Source organism: Aotus nancymaae, unplaced genomic scaffold (assembly GCF_030222135.1).
Source record: "Aotus nancymaae isolate 86718 unplaced genomic scaffold, 86718_ANA_hifiasm-v0.15.2.pri h1tg000022l_1, whole genome shotgun sequence".
Taxonomy (NCBI): domain Eukaryota; kingdom Metazoa; phylum Chordata; class Mammalia; order Primates; family Aotidae; genus Aotus; species Aotus nancymaae.
Genome location: NW_026988435.1, coordinates 35,965,593 through 35,990,195, shown reverse-complemented (window position 1 = coordinate 35,990,195; position 24,603 = coordinate 35,965,593). Strand labels below are relative to the sequence as shown.

General features: G+C 39.4%; 1 protein-coding gene and 1 long non-coding RNA gene across 5 annotated transcripts in view; one reads left to right on the top strand and one right to left on the bottom strand.

The window, feature by feature from the left end:
- Nucleotides 1-5,213: 5,213 nt before the first annotated feature.
- Nucleotides 5,214-15,021, bottom strand: LOC105712880 (uncharacterized). Of its 2 annotated transcripts, XR_001106439.2 has the most exons (4): nucleotides 14,932-15,021; nucleotides 10,642-10,671; nucleotides 7,163-7,224; nucleotides 5,214-6,373 (listed from the first exon to the last, which is right to left on the bottom strand). It is a non-coding gene; the product is annotated as an uncharacterized LOC105712880 (long non-coding RNA). The 2 variants fall into 2 exon arrangements; XR_001106441.2 differs by lacking the exon at nucleotides 10,642-10,671.
- Nucleotides 15,022-15,384: 363 nt separating this feature from the next.
- The window catches only part of PAXBP1 (PAX3 and PAX7 binding protein 1), a 38,863-nt gene continuing 29,644 nt past the window's right edge, over nucleotides 15,385-24,603 (top strand). For 2 of the 3 annotated variants that reach the window (XM_021669407.2, XM_021669409.2), the window contains exons 1-3: nucleotides 15,429-15,802; nucleotides 17,241-17,369; nucleotides 22,933-23,109. In XM_021669407.2, the coding sequence (XP_021525082.2) occupies nucleotides 15,460-15,802; nucleotides 17,241-17,369; nucleotides 22,933-23,109 (649 nt within the window). In that variant the 5' untranslated portion in view covers nucleotides 15,429-15,459. Of the gene's footprint in view, nucleotides 15,803-17,240; nucleotides 17,370-22,932; nucleotides 23,110-24,603 lie in introns of all 3 variants that reach the window. The other variant, XM_021669406.2, reaches the window with a different exon arrangement.

Sequence of the window (24,603 nt, the reverse complement as noted above, 5' to 3'; positions counted from 1 at the left end):
AAAATATATGGATAACATTTTATACACACTAAATTAGTAAAAATAGGAATTGGAACATCCATTTCCATTTCCCAGACTTGCTCACCAGTCACTTTAAGACCTCTGTTCCTCTAGAATTTACAGGAGAACACTTGATGGATGAGATCTGTTACAGGAATAATGATGTGCAGAGACCTTTTTGGTTTATGCATTTTACATTTAACAGAGTCTGATATGGTTTGGCTATGTCCCCACCCAAATCTTATCTTGAATTGTAGCTTCCATAATTAAGCTACCACATGTGGGAGGAACTTGGTGGAAGGCAATTGAATCAGTGGGGCGGGTCTTATCCCATGCTGTTGTCATGATAGTGAGTTCTTACAAGATCTGATGGTTTTATAAAGTGGAGTTCCCCTGCACACTCTCTTGCCTGCTGCCATGTAAGGTATGACTTTCATCATTCACCTTCAGCCATGACTGTGATGCCTCCTCAGCCATACGGAACTGTGAGTCAATTAAACCTCCTTCCTTTATACATTACACAGTCTCAGGTGTGTCACTATTAGCAGTGTGAGAACAGACTAACACAGAGTCACAACTCAGAATGATGCACAAGGTTGTGTTTATCCTACCCAGACTCCAGAGAAGCAATGAGGGGGAGCTGGCTCTACAAAGAGTACACTTCTCGTAAAGCCAATCATAGGACAATATAAATGGCACCATAGGTAGGCAAATACAGCAGCAAGGATGGCTCAAAGACAGATCCTAAACTTAAAAAAAAAAATTAGTACATGCTAATAGTAAAATAATGGAAAAATAGGAAAGGAAAATTAAGTCAAAAAAAAATGTTAGAAGCGCACACACACACACACATACACACACATAAAACAACAGCAACAAAATAAAAAGGCTGGGCACGGTGGCTCATGTCTGTAATCCTGGCACTTTGGGAGGCTGAGGTGGGCGGATCACGAGGTCAAGAGATAAGGATCATCCTGGCAAACATGGTGAAACCCTGTCTCTACTAAAAACAGAAAAATTAGCTAGGCATGGTGGTGTGTGCCTGTAGTCCCAGCTACTCGGGAGGCTGAGGCAGAAGAATCACTTGAGCCTGGGAGGCAGAGGTTACAGTGAGCTGAGATCACACCACTGCACTCCAGCCTGGCAATAGAGTCTGTCTCAAAAATAAAAATACTTAAAAAATTAAAAACAGACTAGGATGCACACTAAAAACAGTATTGTATGTGGTAATGGTATTGGGGCAATTTTTATTTTCTTCCTATTTGGGAGAATTATTTATTTACTGGGAGAATTATTTATTTTTTGAAGAAGCACATAATCAAGACTTGAAATGGGCAGGGGGTAGATGATGAAAAATTACTTAATGGACACAAGATACATTATTCTGGTGATGGACACACTAAAAACCCTGACTTCACCATTATGTAATATCCATGAAACAAAATTATACCTGTACCCCATAAGTTTATACAAATAAAATCTAAAACACAATCACTTTCATAATAGAGAAAACCCAATAAGAGTATTTTTACATAAATCTTTTATTTTTATTTTTTTGAGACAGGGTCTCACTCTGTCACCTAAGCCCAAGTGCAGTGCCGCAATCTCGGTTCACTGCAACCTCTGCCTCCCTGGCTCAAGCAGTCCTTCCACCTAGGCCTCTTGAGTAACTGGGACTACAGGTGCACACCACTACGTCTGGCTAATTTTGCAGTTTTAGAGAGACTGAGTCTTGCCATGTTCCCAGGCTGGTCTTAAACTTCTGGACTCAAGGGATCCATCTGCCCCAGCCTCCCAAAGTGCTGAGATTACAAAGTGCATGAACCACCATGCCCAGCCCATTTTTACATAAATAAATAAATGATGTTGGAACGAGTGCTAACTGCTTAAAGGTACAGTCTTACCCCAAGATGAATATCATAATGTTAAATTAGATAGTATTAAAGTGGAAAACAAAGAGGCTAACAATCTAATAGAAAAACAATGAAATAAGCATGCAATTCACTTTAAGATAAAAACAAGTAGCCAATAACTGAACAACAAAATAATTACCTCTACCAAGAGGAATGCAATAGGAAACTAATATTTCATCCATTAGATTGGCAAAAAATAAAGTTATTTGATATTCCATTTTGTCATGCCTGTAGGCAAGTAAATATTCTCTATTTAAAAGAATAAACTGGACAGTCAGTTTGAAGTACAATTTAGGAATGTGTCTTTAAATTTACACAAGCTAGAAAACAACAATTATATTTTCATATATCTATATAGAGAAGCACCCCACACACAGAGATAAACATATGCCAATTAGTAAAAATTCATGTATCTCACTGTAACATCTAATTCCTGGACTCAAGTGATTCCTGAGTAGCTGTGACTACATGTGTGTGCCACCACATCGAGCTAGTTTTTAGCTGTTGTTTTTTTATATAGTGATGGGGTCTTGCTATGGTACCCAGGTTAGTCTCGAAGTCCTGGCCTCAAGAAATCTTCCTGCTTGGGCCTCCCAAAGTTCTGGGATTACAGGCGTGAGCCACCATGCCATCCTCTTGCTTGTTTTGTACATTTGAATTTTTCCAAAATAAAAAATTGGGAAAATGAATGAGGTATATTTATACACACTTAAAAGGAAAGAACTACAAACCCGAGCTGAGAGGAAACAGCAAGTTGTAAAATAACACATAGAGCATGATATCATTTAGTTAAAAAAAATACACAGAACATTACTATAGATAAATAGATGCTGTATCCACGCAGAAAACAGAAAACAGTCTAGGTGTTTTGAGCAGAGAATGAATAAACACAAGCAATCAATTTGCCTGCAAAATCTTGGGAACGGCTGGAGGAGTGGAAATTGGGGGCAGCCGCTGCAGTAAGTTGCCCTCATGATACTCTGCTCACCAGAGATCAGGAAGCTGCCACTGTTGACATGGCAGCCACTGCTGTCACCAACACTTCCTCCTTACCCCCAGGAAGCTGGGGACTAGACACTGACTGTTAGCCAAGCATCCTAGATTGCCACAACTTCTCTTGGATACCTCATGCTTCCTGCTGCTGCTGCCCTCTCCCTGGTCTCCTGTACCCTTCAGCCAGTGAGTCAGCTGACCAAGACTCTACCTGCTGAGATAACCCAAAAGCTGATTCCTGAGAGGTGTAAGCTTTTAGCAGTCCCACCTTGGTTGGATTGCAAGAGTCTTCCATTGAAATTTTCCTCTATACATGGAAATATTATACTAGGAACCTCAGCATGAAGGGTTTTGAGAAGAGAGGAGGTTATATAATAATCATTTTATGATATAGGAAGTAAACTTACCAAGAAAACTTACGAAGAAACTGGATACATTTGTTGAAATAGTTCATGTGTGTATGTCTTAATTGCCAAATACTTAGACACTGTAAAGCCTTCACCATTGTTTCGTTGGGGTGATGACAGGAAGAACTGATTTTATTAAAAGTGGTCATTCCCACATTTTTAACCTGAAGTGTATTTATCTCTTACTTAAAAATCTTTCCTGCTTCTTATTCTTCCAACTGGTCTGTTAAGAACCATTGGTAATTCTTGAGTCAGTTTTGTGTGATTTGAATTGTGCTAAAAAAAAAATACATTTTCTGTAGAATTTCAGATGTATTGTCATTGGATTGTACGTTATATTCTCTCATAATTAATCTGGCCTCTTATGTCTAGTTAAACCTAAAGTTGTGGGAGAGTGTGTGTGTGTTGTGTTGTTCCTTTCTTAGGCTAAGATTCTCTTTGTAATTCCTGTGTTTTGGTTTTTATTTAATTATTTTACAATTTACTAATTTCAGTCTTGATCTTCTGACCTCGTGATCCGCGCACCTCAGCCTCCCAAAGTGCTGGGATTACAGGCGTGAGCCACCACGCCCGGCCACTTTGCTGTTTTTAATCATCTGTGAGACTGATTACATTGTTTTGTTATTATTAGCTTGAAACTATACATTATTCTCTAAGTATATAATCTATTCTCAGAATATACAGCTAAATATACTATGAATATATATTCTCTATTTAGTTATATATCACATTTTTATATAAATTATCAATATTTCCATCAATTTCTAAAGTTTTAAAATAATTTATATACTTTATTTCCTCTTTGATTCAGAGATTTAGATAATCATTAATTCCCAAGTAATTAAGCCTTTTTGGTTGATTTTAATTAGGAAAGTTTGCTCAATGTTTTGGATTTGGTTTCTCATTTAACTTTTCCTCAAGTGGGATAATGTGCCTATAACATGTTACTTTGAAAAAATGTGTCAGTTTTACAGAAAAAAAAAAGAAAGAAAGAAAAATGTGTGAGTTTTTAAAAACATGTGTACCAGGTAGATGACATATTCATAAACATTTCATGGATAAAGTAGTGTCTTTTTGGAGAGTACAAAATTGTCTCTTTGTATTTATCGATCTCTGTGTATCTAATTACCTACAGACATTTGAGCTTACGGATTATATTATTAAGATCTCACATAACTTTACACATTTTGACCAATTCAGAGAGAAGCCTATTAAAATATCCCACTGTGAAGCAAAAAAATATGCCAATAATATTTAATGTCCCTTTGAAGTTCGTACTTACAAATTTAAAACAGAGAATGTTCATTCATCAGGGACAAATAGGGAGGAGGCCATTTTCTGGCTCAGCCCTGGCTAGGGTTTTGCTGGGGGAGTACAAGAAGAAGTGGCAACAGAGTTGATGTCTCAAGGGAGTAATTATGATCTTGCCCTATGAAATCTAAAAGAGATAAGGAAGGAAACTAAAGAAGGAAGAAGAGGGTGGACAGTGAAGAGTGATGGGTTCATTGAACTGGAGGTAGAGTAAGCAGACTGGAAAACAGGAGTGATGTAGTTATGGAGAAGACTGTAACTCTCTGGTAACTTGGAGAATCATTATGGTAGGTGGCTGACATAGACTGGAGATATGATTATTAAAGGTACGGCTAGAGAACTAGGGATGAAAGAAGATAATCCACTTGAATACTAAAGCCACTAAGAAGGAGGGAGTGAATTCCTGAAGCAATTCTGGAAGGGAATGCACCAAAAATTAACATTTAGTACCTTTTAAGATTTAATTATTACAATTAGTTTATAAGTGATTCTTATTTTCTTCTTTGTATTGTTCTGTATTTTCTAAATTTCTAAAATGTGCAAGCAGTACTTTTATAATTAGGAAAAAGTTACTTTTTAAAGTCCATTTGTAGTTTTTAACAAATTCAAAGCTGCATGATTCTTTGTTATGTAATTATAGTCTAATCTTATGTAAGTTTATTGTATGACTTTGCTGCCCTCTAGTAACACTAAACAATACAGAAAAAAAGAAACATCAATTATTATATCTTTTATACCCAGAGGGCATGTAACTGTTGTCTTCCATAATGTACCTGCTTCACATTTTTTTCAAGACGGACAATAATGTATGAGTGATACTGGCCCAACAGGTGGTAAGTGGGTTCTTTCAGAAAGGGTGCATTGATTGCCATTTTTGCCTTTTCGTTGGTTACACTGTCTTCGGATGTATCATATAAAGTGTCCATTGTGAATGTAATATGAGTGTCTTGTTCTACTATGGTTCTGAATAATACTCTTTCACATAGTAACACTAGAAGATATAAAATACTGAACTGGATAAAATGATTTCAACTGTTCATTGTACATGAAATGTTTGAAGAAAAGTTTACTACAGAAGACACCTTGGAGCTGTTAATTGTAATTATCTTGCAGGAAAATGTTCTGTCCCAGCCCTCAAAGTCCTTACACATTTTCTAATGATAAAGACACTTAAACGGCCATTGGCACCGTTAGGTCTCACAATACCCCAAAGCATGCCACTTCAGCACGCTGAGTACTTGGAACTAAAGGAGATTGGAAAACCACAGAAGGAGCCTCAGAACCAGGATCTCTCTGACCTTCTCCTGCCCTCCTGTCTCTGGCCCCTCTTTCTCTCCCAAAGTACAGGGAGAGGTTCTCTGAACTTCATATATCTGCCTAAAGATAGATTCCCCCAAAAGAAACTCAATTGTCATGAGTCTCCCCTCCCCAGGAATCTCATCAACTAAGGAAGATTGACAGCACCACAGAAGAGATTGAAGGTCAACACCATGCCCAGACGGACTTGGCACAGGCTTTATCACCTATTCATCTTTCCCTTAAATTATTTTCTCAATCTTAAGTTGCCTACATCCTTCCTTCTCTCTCCCCTTTTAAGAAGGTATATAAGCTTCTAAATTTCATTCAATTATTGGGTACTCCCTTTTTCCCATGATGCCCTGTGCATATAATAAATTTGTGTGACTTTTTTCCTGTTACTCTACTGTCAATTTGCTTCAGTCCTTCAGAAGGTAGAGTGTTTCTTGTCCCCTAGAGCACACAGAAAATATAAACTCAAGTTGAAATTTCTATCATTTTGTATCAGTTCTTAAGATGTAGTACCCTATTGATTTCATTCACAATTATAATCACAATTAGCAATTAATTTTTGTTTATTTACTTTTTACATCACTAGCTGCTGACTACAGTTCTAGGACAAAGAACTCGTGTCTTGTTCACTATTGTATCCCTACTGTCTAGCACAATGCCAGAACATCAAAAATGTTCAATAAATTTTGTTGAATGAATGGATAAAAGAAATACTTGGTCTAAATAGAAGATGCATTTTAAAAATAAACTAAGATGAACAAGGTAACCTTCATTAAAACATTTACTTTTGTTCCAAGGTTGAGGGGTCACATCTGGTGAAGGCCTTAGTTTGGATACAGAGAAATTTCACTAATTTTCTTTTGGTTGAAGAAAATGTCATTTTAGAAAATGAAGAAATGACCATTATAGCTGAATTGCCAAAACATTTATAAGAGCGGAATACATTTATAAGAGTTGAATCTCCACTGGGGATACTAATGTGCTCAATAATTTTTAAAGTAACAACTTTATTTAAAAAACAAACAAGAAACAATCTCAGGATCTCTTAAACCTGGAATGAGTCAAAGGTTTGGTAGAAACAATGATTTCACTCAAATAGAACCAATGGCTACATTTTAATAGAGTTCGATACAAAGTATAATTTTACTAACAATTTTAACTAGGACCATTTACATGCTCTAAACGGAGGTACTTATCTCTATTAGCAAGTTACTTGCAGTTAGTACATACCTGCAGGAGAGAGCGCATTCCTCACTTTCACCTTCTGCTTAAATGCCTGCTTGTGGGGATATCTGTGTGTATAGTTTTTAAAAACAAAGAAATAAGAAAAAGAACTCTGTTGAACAAAAGCTATAGGTGAAGAGTTATTAAGCAGGTAAACTTTTAAAAACAATTGTAAATGTACACAGATAAAATTTACCCTACTATAAAATGAAAATAACTCTTTAAGCAAATATACACAACACAATAAAGCATTGTCAATACCAACACCAACAAGGAAATTTATTATAAGGATTCCAGGGAGATCAAGGGAACTCACACTCAGAGTGCAGTCCAGCTTCTGGAAGAGTCAAGGACCTGGAAAGGTACTGGAAGCCCACAGAGTATCCTCCCTGTCTGCATTCTTCTCTCCTGCTACATTGACTTGTTTTCTGGCTCCCGAGTTGACATGTAATTTAAGGCTTTCCTATGGCTTTTGAGTTCGTTGCAATTCCAGCCATAAGCAGGGACTCATTTTCTCTGTTTCAAGGGCAAATTCTTGGAAGATTCTGATCAGTCCACTTTGCATCAGCTAGTAAAATGTAACTTGGTGTCTTAGTCCTTTATTGCTATAAATAAATACCTGAGGCTGGGTACTGTATTAAAAAAAGAGGTTTATTTGGCTCATGGTTCTGCAGGCTGTACAAGAAGCATGGCACCAGCATTTTTTTCTGGTAAGGGCCCCAGGAAGCTTCTACTCATGGCAGAAGGTGAAGGAAAGCCAGCGTGTCACATGATGAATGAGAGACGAGTGAAAGAGAAGAGGAAGTACCAGACTCTTAAACAGTAAGTTCTCATGGGAACTAATAGGGCAAGAATGCATTCATTATGAGATAACACCAAGCTATTCAGTAGGCATCTGCCCCCATGATGCAAACACCTGTCACCAGGCCCCACCTCCATCACAGGAGATCACATTTCCACGTGAGATTCGGAGAAAAAAATATTCAAACCCTATCACCTGGCTTCCTAACTCGCTGGGGTACCCTTTTCCCTAGAAAAGGCAGTTTCCAAAGGTGGAGGGGAGATGTCTATTATGACTTTTTTTTTTTTTTTTTTGAGATGGAGTTTCGCTCTTGTTGCTCAGAATGGAGTGCAATGGCGTGATCTTGGCTCACTGCAACCACCGCCTCAAGCGATTCTCCTGCCTCAGCCTCCCAATTACCACTTTAAGAACTAATCGCCAGGTGGTGTGTGCCTGTAATCCCAGATACTCTACTCAGGAGGCTGAGGTGGGAAAATCACTTGAACCTGGGAGGCAGAGGTTGGATCCGCTATTGCACTTCAGCCTGCATGACAGAGCGAGACTCGCTCTCAAAAAAAAAAAAAAAAAAAAGAATCCACTTCAGTAATTTAGAATACATTGAGATCATGCTTTAGAAATAAAGTGTTGTTATCTGTAGAAAATGTCCATTTATATCAACATAAGGTAAAACATTTATCACTAATTAAACAGATAATGTCCAATACCATTCAGTCAACAAATATTGTCTACTGTGTGCCAAGAGCTATTTAAGGTACTGTGAAAACAGCACTGAACAAAACATAAAAATCTCTTCCCTTATTGTGTTAGTACCTTTTGGGTTGCTGTAACAGAATACCATAGCTTAAGTAACTTACGAATAACAGAAATTTATTTATCGTTTTGGAGGCTGGAAAGTTCAAGGTTAAGGGGCCACATCTGGTGAAGTCCTTGCTGCACCACATGCCATGGCGGTTTGTGACGGGGAAGAGAGTACAAGAGAGCAAGAAAGGGGGCTGGACTCATGCCTTTTATGAGGAAGTCAATCCCAAGACAACTAACCCACTAATCCAGTGACAACACCAGGAATCCATTCACAAGGACAGAGCTCTCATGACTAACACCTCCTAAATGTCTCACCTCTCAATATTGTTGCATTGGGAATTAAGTTTCCAACATATGAGCTTTGGGCGATACATTCAAACCATGGCACCCATGAGTTGACATTCAACTTTAAGTTGCTGCAGAACTGCTTTCATCAAAGTAAGGTCTAAAACAATCTAATAAACAATTAAACTATTTCTTCAGCCTTCTTTCAGAATAAAATTATTGAGATGTCCAGAGTTATAGATTTTTTAAAAAGGAAAATCCTAGATCAGGAATTCCTAGGCTGTTATATTTCACCTGCCAAATAAAATTTTTAGAGATAAAATAAAAAACTGAGGAGGGCTTATAGCTTTTACTACTTTTTAGTTTGCCAAATAAGGGCATGAAGACAAACTCAGAGATTACCATATATTATCATCATTATTTATAGAAATAAAGACATTTTCTCATCTTAACATGAAAGAGAGGAAAAAAAAAGGCACATAATCTCAAAATAAAGGACTATTTCTTCCAAGAGAGGACATCTGGCTACTCTATACACACAGGCTATCCTTCTTATTTTCTCTTGGCAGCTGAATAGGGAAAACTTTTCACAAGTTCACAGACCTGAATTTGGTAGTCATTGTTCTAGACTATATAGTTTAAGACTGAGTTGGCAAACGAAACTGGTTATTGCCTATTTTATCTGAATCTATGGGTCAATTAATCCATGTAAAGTCAGTTTCATGGGAATAATACTAACCAGAATTATTACTTGGAAAAATGACTTTTTTAAAGGAACAATTTATTGATTGAAACAAAATCATTGATGTAATAGTTCTTTGTCTTCCCAGGATACTAAAGGCATTGCAATATTAACTGGTGATGACTTACTATATGAACAAACAAATTAGTATGTTTGATACTCAAAGCACAGATGTACTTTATCAAATAATTAGTTTCTGATAATATACCAGCTGACAGGCAATTAAGGCAGGTATTCAATTTCAGGAATTTAATTTCCACAATCGCCATAATTTCTGATAAAAGAAACTTTTGTTTGCTTGGGCAGCAAGATAACTTTTAAATATTTAACTTTGCCCTTTAATTATATAAGTAGACTGGCAAAGTTATAAATAAGTTCATTGTATCTGAATATAACCATACACTGCATAGTGATGTTCTGATCAATGATGGACCACATATACAGCAACCATCCTATAAGACTGCAATGCTGCCAGGCCCCGTGGCTGATGCCTGTAATCTCAGCACTTTGGGAGGTCGAGGCAGGTGGATCACCTGAGATCAGGAGTTCGAGACCAGCCTGGTCAAAGTGGTGAAACCTTGTCTCTACTAAAAATACAAAAAAATAGTCATGTGTGGTGGCATGTGCCTGTAATCCCAGTTCCTCAGGAGTCTGACGCAGGAGAATCACTTGAACCTGGGAGGCAGAGGTTGCAGTGTGCTGAGATTGTGCCACTGCACCCCAGCCTGGGTAACAGAACTAGACTATGTCTCAAAAAAAAAAAAAAAAAAGAAAGGATTAAAATGGAGCTGAAAAATTCCTACCACCTAGTGACATCATAGCAATCCTAATACTGTAGCACATCATGTTACTCACCTGTGTGTGGTGAAGCTGGTGCAAACAAACCTGTTTCAGTGGTATAAAAATATAGCACATACAATTACATACAGTACATAAAACTCGATAATGATAATTAATGACTATGTTACTGGTTTATGTATTTACTATACTAGCGGTCCCCAACCTTTTTGGCACCAAGGACTGGTTTCATAGAAGACAATTTTTCCATGAACCGGAGGGTGTGAGATAGTTTGGAGATGATTCAAGTGCATTACATTTATTGCATACTTTATTTCTTTTATCATTACATTGTGATATATAATGAAATAACTATACAATTCACCATAATGTAGAACCAGTGGGAGCCCTGTGCTTGTTTTTCTGAAACCAGACGGTCCCATCTGGGGGCAATGGGAGACACTGACAGATCATCAGGCATTAGATTCTCATAAGGAGCGCACAAGCTGGATCCCTTGTGTGCAGAGTTCACAATAGGGCTCATGTTCCTAGGAGGATCCAATGCTGCTGCAGATCTGACAGGAGATGGAGCTCAGGTGGTAATGCGAGTAATGCAGAGTGGCTGTAAATACAGATGAAGCTTTGTTCACTCACCTGTCACTCACTTCCTCTTGAGCATCCCGGTTCCTAACAGGCCACTGACTGGTACCAGTCTGTGACCTGGAAGTTGGGGACTCCTGTTTTATCTTATTTATCCCATAGTTAGTGAGGCCTCATCAGTTGTTAAGGCCCAGATATTTATCTTCCCCCCAAATTTATATATTGAAACACTAATCCCCATTGTGATAGCATAAGAGGAGATGTTGGAATGTAATTAGGTCACAAGGGTGGAGCCCTTATGAATGGGATTAGTGCCCTTGTAAGAAGCCAAAGAAGCCACAGTTGTCTCCCTTCTACCATGTGAGGGCTCAGCTAGAAGGTGCCATCTATGAACCAGGAAGCAGACCCTCACCAGAAAACAACTCTGCCAGAGCCTTGATCTTGGACTTCTCAGCCTCCAGAGCTGTGAGAAATACATTTGTTGTTTGTAAGTCACCCAATTAATGGTATTTTGTTGTAGCAGCCCAAATGGACTAAGACATCAGTTAATGTATATAAAATATTTTTTACATGTTTATTGGTTTTATGGCTTCTAACATTTTAAAAATAAACTTTAAAAAAGCGAGAAACAATGTCTACTTTTGGCCACTCACCTCCTGCAGAGGTAGGGGGTGGTTGGAGATGCCTGTACTATATTATACTGTTTACTGTTATATTAGAGTGTACTCTTTTTATGTGTGTGTGTGTGGGGGGGATAACTGTGTAAGAAAAATGTATTGTTTTCATAGAACATGACAGTTCCACGTGTGTTATTTTTCCTGAAGACCTTCCAGTGGGACAAGATGTGAAAGTAGAAGACAGTAACACTGATGATCCTGACCTCGTGTAGGCCTAGGCTGATGTGTGTGTGTGTCTGTCTTAGCTTTAAAAAGTAAAACAAGATAATAAAAATGGTAAAAATAGAAGATATTTTTGTGCAGCTGTAAATGTGTATTTTAAGCAAAGTGTTATTACAAAAGTCAAGAAGTTTTTAAAAATGGCTGGGCAGATCATTTGAGGTCAGGAGTTCAAGACCAGCCTGGCCAACATAGTGAAACCTCATCTCTACTAAAAATACAAAAATTAGCTGGATATGGTGGTGCACCCTTGTAATCCCAGCTATGTGGCAGGCTGAGACAGGATTGCTTGAACCCGGGAGGCAGAGGTTGCAGTGAGCCGAGATCATGCCACTGCACTCCAGCCTGGATGATAGAGTGAGACTCCATCTCAAAAAATGACAATGACAACAACAGCAAAAAAGAAGTTTTAAAAACTAAGAAAGCTATAAAGCCAAAAAAGGTACAGTAAGCTATTTATTATTGAAGAAACAAATATGTTTAAACATTTAGTGTAGCCTAAGTGTGCAGCTGTTTATAAAATCTACAGCAGTGTATGGTAATATCCTAGGCCTTCACATTCACTCACGACTCACACCAAGCAACCTCCAGTCCTGTAAGCTCCATTTCTGGTAAGTGCCCCATACAGGTGCACCATTTTTTTTTCCTCCCAACTTCCTTTTTCAAGGTGTGCCATTTTTAAAGCTTTTATGCCATATTTTTACTGTATCTTTTCTATGCTTATATACACAGATACTTATTGTGTTACAATTGCTCCAGCATTCAGTACAGTGACATGCTGTATAGGTTTGTAGCCTAGGAGCAATAAGCTATGCCATACAGGTATGTAGTAGGCTATGCTATTAGGTTTGTGTAAGTATGTGTATGATGTTCACACAATGATGAAATTGCCTAACGGCATATTTCTCAATGCATCCCGTCAAGTGACACATGCCTGTACTGCGGCTCACTTTAAAATGACAGGTGCTTTTCCCTCTATCCACATTCAATCACCACTTTTACAGTGAGAGAAATTTTTGAAATTTCAGGCCAACATAATAACATATTCTGCTTCTGGACCTTATCTTTGCTATGGCTACCCTAATAATTTTACTGCAAATCTTTCTCTTGGCTCAGGTGTCTGGAGGCTGACCAGGCACAATTTGAATCTTCTGTGATTAGAAAAGGGAGTTCAATTTCACTAGTGAAACATTCTGTTGGAATCAGAACTTACACCAATGCTCAACAGCCAGAATATAAGAACTGAGAGTAATATGAGTAGAATGGAAGCCAGATGTTATTAACCCTTTCTATTAGCTAGAAGAAAACATTAATGTTACAGAGGATGCTCTTAGCTCCAAAACTGAGTCCTAATTGTGTACATGTCAAATCCAATTAAAGAAAATCAGAGAAAAGAGGGAGATGTGTATGAAATGGAAATGCTTGGAGGGGCCAGGTGCAGTCGCTCACGCCTGTAATCCCAGTACTTTGGGAGGCCAAGGTGGGTGAATCACGTGAGGTCAGGAGTTCAAGATCAGCCTGGCCAAAATGACAAAACCCCATCTCTACTAAAAATACAAAAATTAGCCACGTATGCCTGTAATCCCAGCTACTTGGGAGGCTGCGACATAAGAATTCGCTTTAACCTGGGAGGCAGAGGTTGCAGTGAGTCAAGATCATGCCACTGCATTCCAGTCTGGGCCATAGAGAAATACTCCCTCTCAAAAAATTAACAAACAAACAAACAAGAAATGCTTGGAGCGCTTGGGATCTTCTGCTTCAATCTGGAATTTAAATCTTACTGAAATTTTGACAGGATGGTGTGAGTAAACAGGCATCCTAATGTTCATTGGTGTAAGTACAAACTGCATGACTTCTAAAAAGAGAAATTTAGAATTAGCAGAATCATAAATGCATATATTGAGATCCAGCAATTCCAACTCATCACAAATGTGACAGTTTTTCAAAGCTTTTCATTACAGCACTGATTATTATTAAGACTAGAAATAATCTAAATATAAAAGCTTATGGGACTGGTTAAATTATGGTATATCCCAACAATGAATCCCTATGCAGCTGGGTTTAAAAAGAAGAATGAGACAACTCTTCATATACAGATATGGGCCGATCTCCAATTTATGGTAGGCTAAAAATGCACTGTTTACATACCATCTGTGTAAAAGGGGAAAACATATTAAAATATGCATATTTATTTGCTTTTATGTTCATAGAACATCTTTTGAGGATCATAAGAAACTGTTAACATTGCCACTGAGAAAGTGAACAGCCTTCAGGACATGGGTGGATTTTTTCACTATACCTAATACCCTTTTAATTTCGAAACATCAAAATGATTTCGCATACACAAGTGCTCTCCCGAAGGAAAAACTTCAAGTTCGGTGATGAGACAGGGAAAGCCTGTGAGTTCAACCTCAGGCGCAATCACCCTTGAAAGTATTGCCAGCCAAGGCTTTGTAACGCAAATCTGAGAAATGTCACAACTTTCCCCACTCCTGGCTCAATTTTTCTTCCGTTTGTTTCTGAAATTCACTATGCTTCGGAAAGTATTTAGCCATAGAATTGCTAGCAAACTTGCAAACTTGACATTCTTACGAAAACACTTTTGCTTTCCTTGTAACTGAGAAGAGACTGGGGAACAGGGGACGTCAAGCCAGGTAACATTGTATCATAAATGAAACTCAGTATCTTCGAAATAACATTGTATCATAACTGAAATTCAACGTCTTTGAAGTAACATTGTATCATAAATAAAATTTAATGTCTTTGAAGTAACATTGTTTCATAAAGAAAATTCGATGTCTTTGAAAGAGCGCTGTAGCTATAAAGCTGTAGAAATACAAAGGATTACTACTCAAGAGTAGCTAGTAATTACCATAGTCACACCTCAGGTCAAAGTTTGGAGAGGACTATTCCACCTCCTAGACCACACTTTCCTTCCCCAAAGCCGGCTTCTCTCGCTGGCCCCTCCCCTTCTCCTCCCCCTTCATCCGCGTGGCGGGAGGTTTCTACTCACGGCCGCTCCGCGTAAGTGCAGAAGACGCACTGCAGCATCGCGGTCCGAGGGACGACAACAGGGCCTACTCTTTCTTCTCATCTCTATGATCCTCTTTGTGACCTGTCAAACAACACCGGAGTTCCATGCTAATAGTCCTCCACAGGGACAGAGGGCGATGCAAAGAGCTGGCGCTCTCGCGAGAAGTGTGGGGCTCGCTCGTTCTCTCTTCCTTTCTTTCTCCAAGTATTGAGAGCGCGTGGGAGCACAGGCGCATGCGCGCTCGTGAGGTGCGCGGTAGCGTCAGGGAGGACTCGACCGGGCTGGAGCTGGGGAGAGCGCGCGTGCGCCGTCACGAGCTAGGCGCAGCTGGGGCCGCGGTGTGGGACCGCCGTGCGAGCCGCGGGGATGTTCCGAAAGGCCCGGCGGGTGAACGTGCGCAAGCGGAACGACTCCGAGGAGGAAGAACGGGAACGCGATGAGGAGCAGGAGCCGCCGCCGTTGTTGCCGCCGCCGGGCACAGGCGAAGAGGCGGGCCCCGGCGGCAGCGACAGGGCCCCCGGGGGGGAGTCGCTGCTGGGCCCTGGGCCGCCGCCACTTTCCGCGCTGACCCCAGGCCTCGGGGCTGAGGCCGGGGGCGGCTTTCCCGGCGGCACGGAGCCCGGCAACGGGCTGAAGCCGCGCAAGAGGCCTCGCGAGAACAAAGAGGTGCCCCGGGCCAGCCTGCTCAGCTTCCAGGACGAGGAGGAAGGTAAACTGCGCGCTTCGGGAGCCCTTAGACTGCCGCATCCCCGGCGCAGGTCTCAGCCCCCGACCCCGTATTTTCTGGACGCCCATTCTCTGAACCCTGCAACGGAGCCCCCGGCCGCCCGACCGGCTGCGAATCTTCCCCCGCCTCCGGCCTTCTGCTCGGGCAAGGGACGCGTTCCCGCGCTGCCACCAGCCTGTTCTTAACAACCGCCTCCTCTGCACCGTCTTCCTGTGCATTTCCTACTCCATGGGGCTGTAGCTCAGATCAGGCATTCCGAGTGTTTCAGGGGAAATTCGGTGTTTTCCTGTCCTGCCTCTTTTCTGCCTGGCATGTTTCAGGGCCAACTTGATGTGGGTCTCCTGACTGCTCTTGGCATGCTCTCTGAGGCCTCTGCAGGTCACTGCGCCCACACTTCTTGGATGCTCTGTCCAGGCATCCTCGACCGATAAGGCCGGGTTTGTAAGAAGGAATACTGGGAGAGGGAGCAGAAGCCTGCAGTTGCATGCAGCTCTGGTTCTGAGTGACCTTGGGCCAGTCCCTTGCAGTCGGTGAGCCTCAGTTTACCCATAAAAATAAATAGGGGTAGCAGATACCCAGCCTTCTTCGCACTGGCTTTGGGAACAGTGAGGCGAGACGGTGTAATAGTAAAAGCATGGCAGTTTCTCCCATTCCCTGTGGGAGACCAGGCTACCGTGGATTTGGATTTCTGATCTTAAATGAGCCTTAAATCTTTTTACTTCCTGACCATTTGAATATGGATAGCCCAATTAATTCCATGTTAGGAAAAGAAATTAAAAGTTTTGGAAAACTTACTTGCATTTTTATTCGAGAGGCTTTCAGGTTTCCTGTAAGGTAGCCAGTTTATCTTTGGCATTGCTGTTACTTTTTGTTTGGTTTGAGAGGATTACAGAAAGATTTTTGTTTTTGAGATACATGAGCTATTTTGTAAAGTGTTGAGTACTTTTAAAATTTCAAATCAAAGAATAATGATTTGCTCTTACCTTAGTCTTCAAACAACTATGTCAGCTTGTGGTGGATGTAGTTACTCAGAATTGACAGCGCCTTTTGATTTTAGATATTTTGTTTCAGATTCCTTAATGACTTGGTGATGTGCTTTTTCAAAACCATTTCGAAGGTTTTTTTCCTCCTTCCTCAACTAGATGATTTAAGGAAGACAATAATAAGAAAATTTTGTGAAGTTACATGTGCTATTCCTTTAAAAAGTCTCAAAATCTCATTACTTCAGATTAATTTATGAAGTTGACCTCTGTTTTTGAGAGTCTGTGACAGACTTGAAATGACTTAATTATATAATGATTTTGGCATATGAGTATATATTTGGGAGAATTTGTCTGAACAGCTCATAAGATCTTGTGAAAGAAGGGAAAATATTTTCAGAAAATAGTTGCTACAGACTTCATTTAATTTCTTTTTTAAGAAAATGAAGAAGTTTTCAAAGTGAAGAAATCAAGTTATAGCAAAAAGATAGTAAAATTGCTCAAGAAAGAATATAAAGAAGATCTTGAAAAATCGAAGATTAAGACAGAACTCAACTCATCAGCAGAAAGTAAGTGCCATACTAATTGAATTCTTTTGAAATGACAAAATGAAAGCTCTTTCTCACAGTGATTTGCTGTATATCTTCTGAACTCATTCAGTGGACCCTGTGGTTGTCAAGGGCCCTCATTGAGTAGCAATACAATTCTGTTATTTAATTGTAGCACAGCTGCTTTGTAAATGTATTTTTTAAAAAGACAGAATTGTTACCACTGCAACATTTCTGCTGCAATGACTAGATTCTCTCACAGCTTTCCTGCTTGTGTGCAGACTGCTGTTGAACAAAGAAAGGAGGTTTCTCATTTCACCCTAAGACACAGGTTTATTCCTGTTTGAAGCAGTGTTGTGTAAATTCCTGTACTCATTTTGTAGAGGCAGATTTTTAATATCTCTGGTTGTATTTCCACAGTGGATTTTATTCTTAGAGAACTTTTAGGAATGCCCTAAGTTTAATATTGGTAATATTGGTATTACTCCCACTCAGCAGCCTTATCTGATACTAGATGAAGACTCCTTAGAATAATGAAACAGGTGTATTGTACAGATGTCTCCTATGTCTCTCAAAACCTGCTTATTTTTATTTTTATTTTTTTAAGACAGAATCTCGCTCTGTGGCCTAGGCTGGAGTGCAGTGGCATGATCTTGGCTCACTGCAACCTCCTCCTCCCGAATTCAAGTGATTCTCCTGCCTCAGCTTCCCTAGTAGCTGGGACTATAGGCACCTGTCAGCATGCTCAGTTAATTTTTTGTATTTTTAGTAGAGATGAGGTTTCACCATGTTGGCCAGGGTGGTATTGATCTCTTGACCTTGTGATCCACCTGCCTCAGCCTCTCAAAGTGCTAGGATTACAGGCGTGAGCCACCATCCCTGGCCAATTTAAAAAATGTTAAGCAGTTATTTTGTTTTTAGGAAAGTGGATCCAGTATAATATTCCATGGTCTGAGTTATTCTCATGCAAATTCTATTTTATTTTACGGAATTAAAAGGAGAATCATGATTTTCCAGATTCTCACTTACAGGCTTAATGTGAAAAAGTATGACATTGTATCTCAAATTTACAATCTAGTTATGGAGACAGCAACTTATAAATGTGTAAGAGGACTCAGCGTTTGGCAAAATGCTCAGTCAGTGGTCCAAAGGATAGCTACACTTTCTTTTTTCAGAGGAGGGAGGACTGCTTTATGGAAAAAGTGGGACTTGAAGGTGGATCTTTGATAATTAAAATTCCAAAAGGGAAGGTACGGGGGTATGATCAAGGATTAAAATGACTAAAGCCGTTTTGGAAAAGACTAAGTACACCTGACCAGTCAGAGTAGATGATTTGTGAAGGAAGTAGTTAGAAGTTTTATGTGAAAGACATGTTGACAGATTGTAAAGGATGTTCAGTATCCACTAAGGGTTTAGAGTTGCCAAAGTGGCTTGCCAAGATGGTGACATGATAAATGCCGTTTGAAACTTTACCCTGGTATTAACATGTGGCATGAGGAGAGATTGAAGGCCTAAAGCAATTTAAACTCAAGGGCCAGCTTTGATCCATTAATAGTGAGTTTTAAAAGGTCTCGCAGTTGAGCAAGAGTAAAGGCTTCTACTGACTTAGTAGGAAATTCTGGATGAGTTAAAAATGTTTTCTGTTGTTGTAGGGGGAGAAGTGGAAAGAAAAAATGATTTGAGAACCATTCCAAGGGAACAGTTGATAGGCTTGATGTACACTTTGCCATAGTGGATTTAAAAGAAACAGTCAAATTTGAGCTTTTGTCCTGAAGTGTCTTAATCCATCTTCTGTTTCTGTAACAGAATACTACAGACTGGGTAATTTATAAACAATAGAGGTTTATTTGGTTTACAGTTCTGGAGGCTGGAAGGGCCAAGAGCATGGCACAGGCGTCTGCTAAGTGCCTTTATGTTGTGTCATAACGTGGGAGAAGGGCAGGTGAGCCTCTGAGACAGAATATCCTGCCAAACTCATCCTTTTATCAGGAACCGACTCCTGAGATAATGGCATTTAATCTCCTCAGGTTGTAACTGCCATGTAAAGGCCCTACCTGTTAATAGTGTTACAATGGCAGTGAAATTTCAACTTGAGTTTTGGGGAGGGGGAGACTGAAACCAGAGGATGACTTGGTTATGGATAATTATATATAAGAATAGGGAAGGCAAGTGGAAGGAAGAATGTTTTTAGGAGAGCTAATTATTTTGTAGTCTAGGAAACTGCCTCATTTTCCCCAGAATTCTTGAGACCAACTATGTATGATGAGATGGTAAAAGAAAGGTCAGGATAAGAGAGAACTGAGAAAGGCCTGTTGTCATGGTTGCTGTTCTAGTCTGTTTTCACTCTGCTGATAAAGAGGTACCCGAGACTGGGAAGATAAAGAAGTTTAATTGAACTTACAGTTCCACGTGGCCATGGAGGTCATGGCAGGAGGCAAAAGGCTCTTCTTACATGGCACAGCAAGAGAAAATGAAGAGGAGGCAAAAGCAGAAACCCCTGATAAAGCCATCAGATCTCGTGAAACTTATTCACTATCATGAGAATAGCACGGGAAAGACCAGCCCCCATGATTTAGTTACCTCCCCCTGGATCCCTCCTACATCACGTAGGAATTCTTGGAGATACAATTCAAGTTGAGATTTGAATGGGGACACAGCCAAATCATATCAGTTGCCATTTACTGTTGGGTTTAGAAATTGAAACAAGTGTGAAGTTTATGAAGCCATCTCTGTGACCTCTTTCTTCCTTCTATCCTCACATAACTCTGATACTCCACTCACCAGATAACTCCAGTTAATGTCCTCCCTGAAGGCGGAGTCTGAATGTATCATAGATTGTCACTGTAAACACTGAAATAAAGGTCTGTTATTAATCAGTTGACAATCCAGAACTCTTCCTATCTTCAACCCTCTTTAGTAGGCAGAGACAATTAACTTCAAAGTAATGAGTTTACTTTTTAACCTGAATTTTAGTGGAAGTAGCCAGTGAATGGTTAGAAATGTAGATTTGGGGGTGGTGCTTATTGATAATTAAAGGGGAATGGAATTGATGAGGGAGCTACATATAAAGGAAAAATTACTGAAGACCAAGACTTCTACTCTGTAGTAAGCCTACATGTAGAGGAGATTTACCAAAGAGGTAAAAGAATCAGAAAGGCCAAAGAGGAAAAGGGAAAGTTTCAGGAAGATGATGGTCACTTGTGCGAACTCGTACAAGAAAAGTCAGGAGAAGTGAGGGCCAAGGAGGGACTGTTGGCAGGATTACCAAGCTTTTAACTTGAGGAGGGCTTCTGACCGGATGGGAGTGGCCCACCAGCCAGACTCAGTGCCCCGAGAGCTGTTTGGAAGAAGGAATACCTTTTGCTAAATTGCTCGATGATGCTATCATACATGAATTAGCCATGGCTGCAGCCATTGGATTAGCTGCTGAGCTTAGGTTGGGTGAAATCAAAGGCCGTTTGCAGAGTCAAGGCCCAAAAGTTGATGAGAAAGTAGAAGGCAGCAGGTCCACACTGCTTCCTTGGGAAGTTTGGCAGAGAGAGAAGTAAATACTAGAGGGACCAGTGGAGTCAAGTAGGAAAGCTCTTTTGATAAAGAGAAGCCTGTGTGTCTTTGTAGAAGAGGAGAGGGAGAGCTTGACCAGGTTTAAGGTGAAGCAGATAATAATTGTGAGAATAAATTTCCTGAAGTAGTAGTAAATGAAATTGAAGGCATGAGTGGAGCTTTGAAAAAGGTTATTTAGCATCTGTATAGAGAGGTCTGAAAGGATAACATGTGACTACTAATATTTGCATATATATCACTTGCGTTTGTTCGATCATGAGCAAATACTTGCGAATTTAATGTAACTTTGAACCTAAAGTTTGTAGGAATCAGTCATTATCTGAGCATATCTGATGTGGTAGACCTTTTGCACTTTTGCTTTTGGTTTGTTAAAAGCCATTGGTTTAGCATGGGTTTGTTTTGTTTTGTTTTTGAGATGGACTCTCGTTCTGTTGCTCAGGCTGGAGTGCAGTGGTGCAATCTTAGCTCACTGCAACCTCTGCCTCCCGGGTTCAAGCAATTCTCCTGCTTCAATCCCTCCTGAGTAGCTGGGACTAAAGGTGTATGCCATCACACCTGGCTAATTTTTGTATTTTTAGTAGAGACAGGGTCTCACTATGTTGGCCAGGCTGGTCTTAAACTCCTGATCTCAGGTAATCCACCTGCCTTGGCCTCCCAGAGTGCTAGGATTACAGGCGTGAGCCACTATGCCTGGCCTAGCATGGATTTAGAACAAAAGGAAATAGGTAATTTTTTACTCCATCTAATAATGTGATAAAGTGAGCTTTAAAATCTCATAGCTTCAGAATCAACTTAAAAAGGAAGTCTGGCTAATGAGAAAATAGTAAATTAAAAAAGAATAAATAAACCTAAAACAGGTGACTTAAAATCTTCTTGGTGAAGTTAAAAAGAGAGGAGGGATATTATCTCTGGGACTGTTATTTAAGAGAGTACAATATGGTTTGAGAAGAAGGAAGAAATTTGAAGCAGTTTTGGGGACAGGAACATTCTAAGGGAATGACAGAAAAATATCTTTGATATTTAGAATAAACTTTTGCTTTATTCTTTCAGTATATTTCTTGTGCCTGTTGTGAGAATTACCAAGTTCAGTGCTTCAAGGGAAACACTTTGATTTTGCCTGGGACAGAAGCTGTAGTAGAACTATTTATTTATAAACAATATAAACCAGGGTAGTTTATCATAAAGATGTAATGGTGCCTCCTGGATGCCAATGGCAGGAAAGCAATCTTGAAATGGGCCTCAGGAGTGGATTAGAACTGAGAATTAGGGAACTCTCTTTTCTGTCCAGCTGGCAGAATGTGGCCATTCCTCAGTTCTGTTCCTAGTTTACATATCATAGCCTTTAGGCTCAGACCTGATTCCAGATTCCCAGAAAGACAATTGGGTTATCTCTGCTTCATTCAGAAGTCCACTCTTAAACGTTGAGTCATGGCAGTGGGGTGAGGCTTGCACAGTGTAAATGTGACTGCTGGGGTCTTACCTCTTCAGGTGATAGCTGACAAGTGGTTTTGAGCTGAGAAGGTATTCCATGTAAGTGTCCATTACTAAGAGACTTAGCTGGACTGTAAATGTGCTTTGTTCATAACACAGTTGCCTTGAATGGGCTTAGGGGTTAGTGAAATACTGACATAAAGTGAAGTAATGCTTCAAAGAAGTCCAAGCAGTTCCTTGTAAGAGTTTAGAGGAAAAAACAGTTAATTTTGGTAAATTGTTGGAATTTTGATAAAATTTACTGAAGCTGGGATGGAGCAGGGCCTCAAATGCATCCTTGAATCCTCTGTATTATTTTTACCTAATTTTGTCTGTTACACTATTTCATACTCATGCACTCAAGAGTTTTTAGTTTTTAGTAAATAATTAAAAACAATTCAAGCTTTACTGGTTTAAGCCCATAATTGAGAATGAAAAGTACCTCTTTTTTAAAAAAATTTAAAAAATCTTTAATGATATCAATACCATGGAAATATACTTTTTCTATGAAATTTATTTTACATATATTTTAATTCTTCAAAAAATTTAGGTGAACAACCTTTGGACAAAACAGGACATGTTAAGGATACAAATCAAGAAGATGGAGTCATCATCAGTGAACATGGTGAAGATGAAATGGATATGGAAAGTGAAAAAGAAGAAGAAAAGCCAAAGACTGGTGGAGCTTTTTCAAATGCTTTATCTTCATTGAATGTTCTCCGTCCAGGTGTGTACTCAAAAGAATTTCTCAGAACTAAACTAAACCCCTCAAGAATGGGCCATCTTTAAAGATGATTATTAGGAAGGGATTAGCTAAGTGGTGTTTACTGTGACATTGCTATTTGAAGAGGGAGTTTTTCCACTTGCAAATAGAAAATAGGAGAACCAGAAGCTTCCCAACTTTTCCAAGTTTATTCACAGACAGGTAATTTTATTTTGCAAACGAGTCTCCACGTAAATGGAAAATGGTCCCATAGTCCCAGATTAAGACTGACTTAACCTCCTTCTAAACTGCTGATAAAAGCAAAACTAATATCTGTTAGTTTTATGTTCACACTCCTTTTTACCTTTCTGCAAAAAATAATTCGCAGCTCTATCCACTGGCTAATCAGTTTTTGAATAAAATAAGTGCTTAGTAGCCAGATTTAAATTGTGAAGAGGTACCATTGAACTCCTGTTAATGTTTATACAATTTTTTTAAAAATGCTACTCTGGGCTGAGAAAGTAAATTCTCTACATACATCCCTAGTGGAGGAATTGGTTCAGTCCTTACGGGAAGCTCTTTGGCAATATGAATCAATAGATTTCAAAATGTTCTTACTCTTGGCAAGGTAATTTCATATCTAGAAATGTATCCCAAGGAAATCATGTTTTTATTGTAACATTTGCAAAGAGCAACATTTAGGAAAAAATGTCTAGCAGGAGGGGAAAGCCTTATTAGTAAATTACAGTACATTTACTTGCTAGGATATTATGTAGCTGTTAAAATGACAGTTAGGCAAGTAGGGAGGCATTAATTTTTACCATAGTCAAAAGGTTAATTTGTGTGGCAGAGTATGCCTTATCCATTCAGAAAGTGTTAAGCCATTAAAAATTATGTTTATGGAGAACAATAACATGGAATAAAGTATATGATTAATATGAGAAATAGGTACAAAATGAAATATTCAGTATGATTACAGGTGAAGTAAAAACTATCTGCAAGAGAAATGTACTATATGTCAAATAGTGCTTTTTTAGGGTCATGAGATTATATTGCTTTTATCTGTTTTCTAGCATAGTAATTCAGTTTCATCACTTTTCTTGCTGGAGGGGGTGAGAAAGGGGCAGGGAGTGGAGTGCAGTGGTGCGATCTCAGCTCACTGCAACCTCCACCTCCTGGGTTCAAGTGATTCTCCTACCTCAGTCTCCTGAGTAGCTGAGATTACAGGTGCCCGCCACCATGCCTGGCTAATTTTTTGCATTTTTAGTAGAGATGGGGTTTCACCAGTTTGAGCAGGTTGATCTTGAACTCCTGACCTCAAGTGATCCACCCACCTCAGCCTCCCAAAGTGCTGGGATTACTGGTGTGAGCCATCGTGCCTGGCCACTTCTATTTCTTAACAATGAAAAAAAAAAAATTACAGTTAAAATAAAACTGCTTTGGTGGATTTTTCCTTTTTACCCCATCCCACTCTTTCCCATATGTATTACGATATGTTCTTTTTAGTTTCTTCAATGA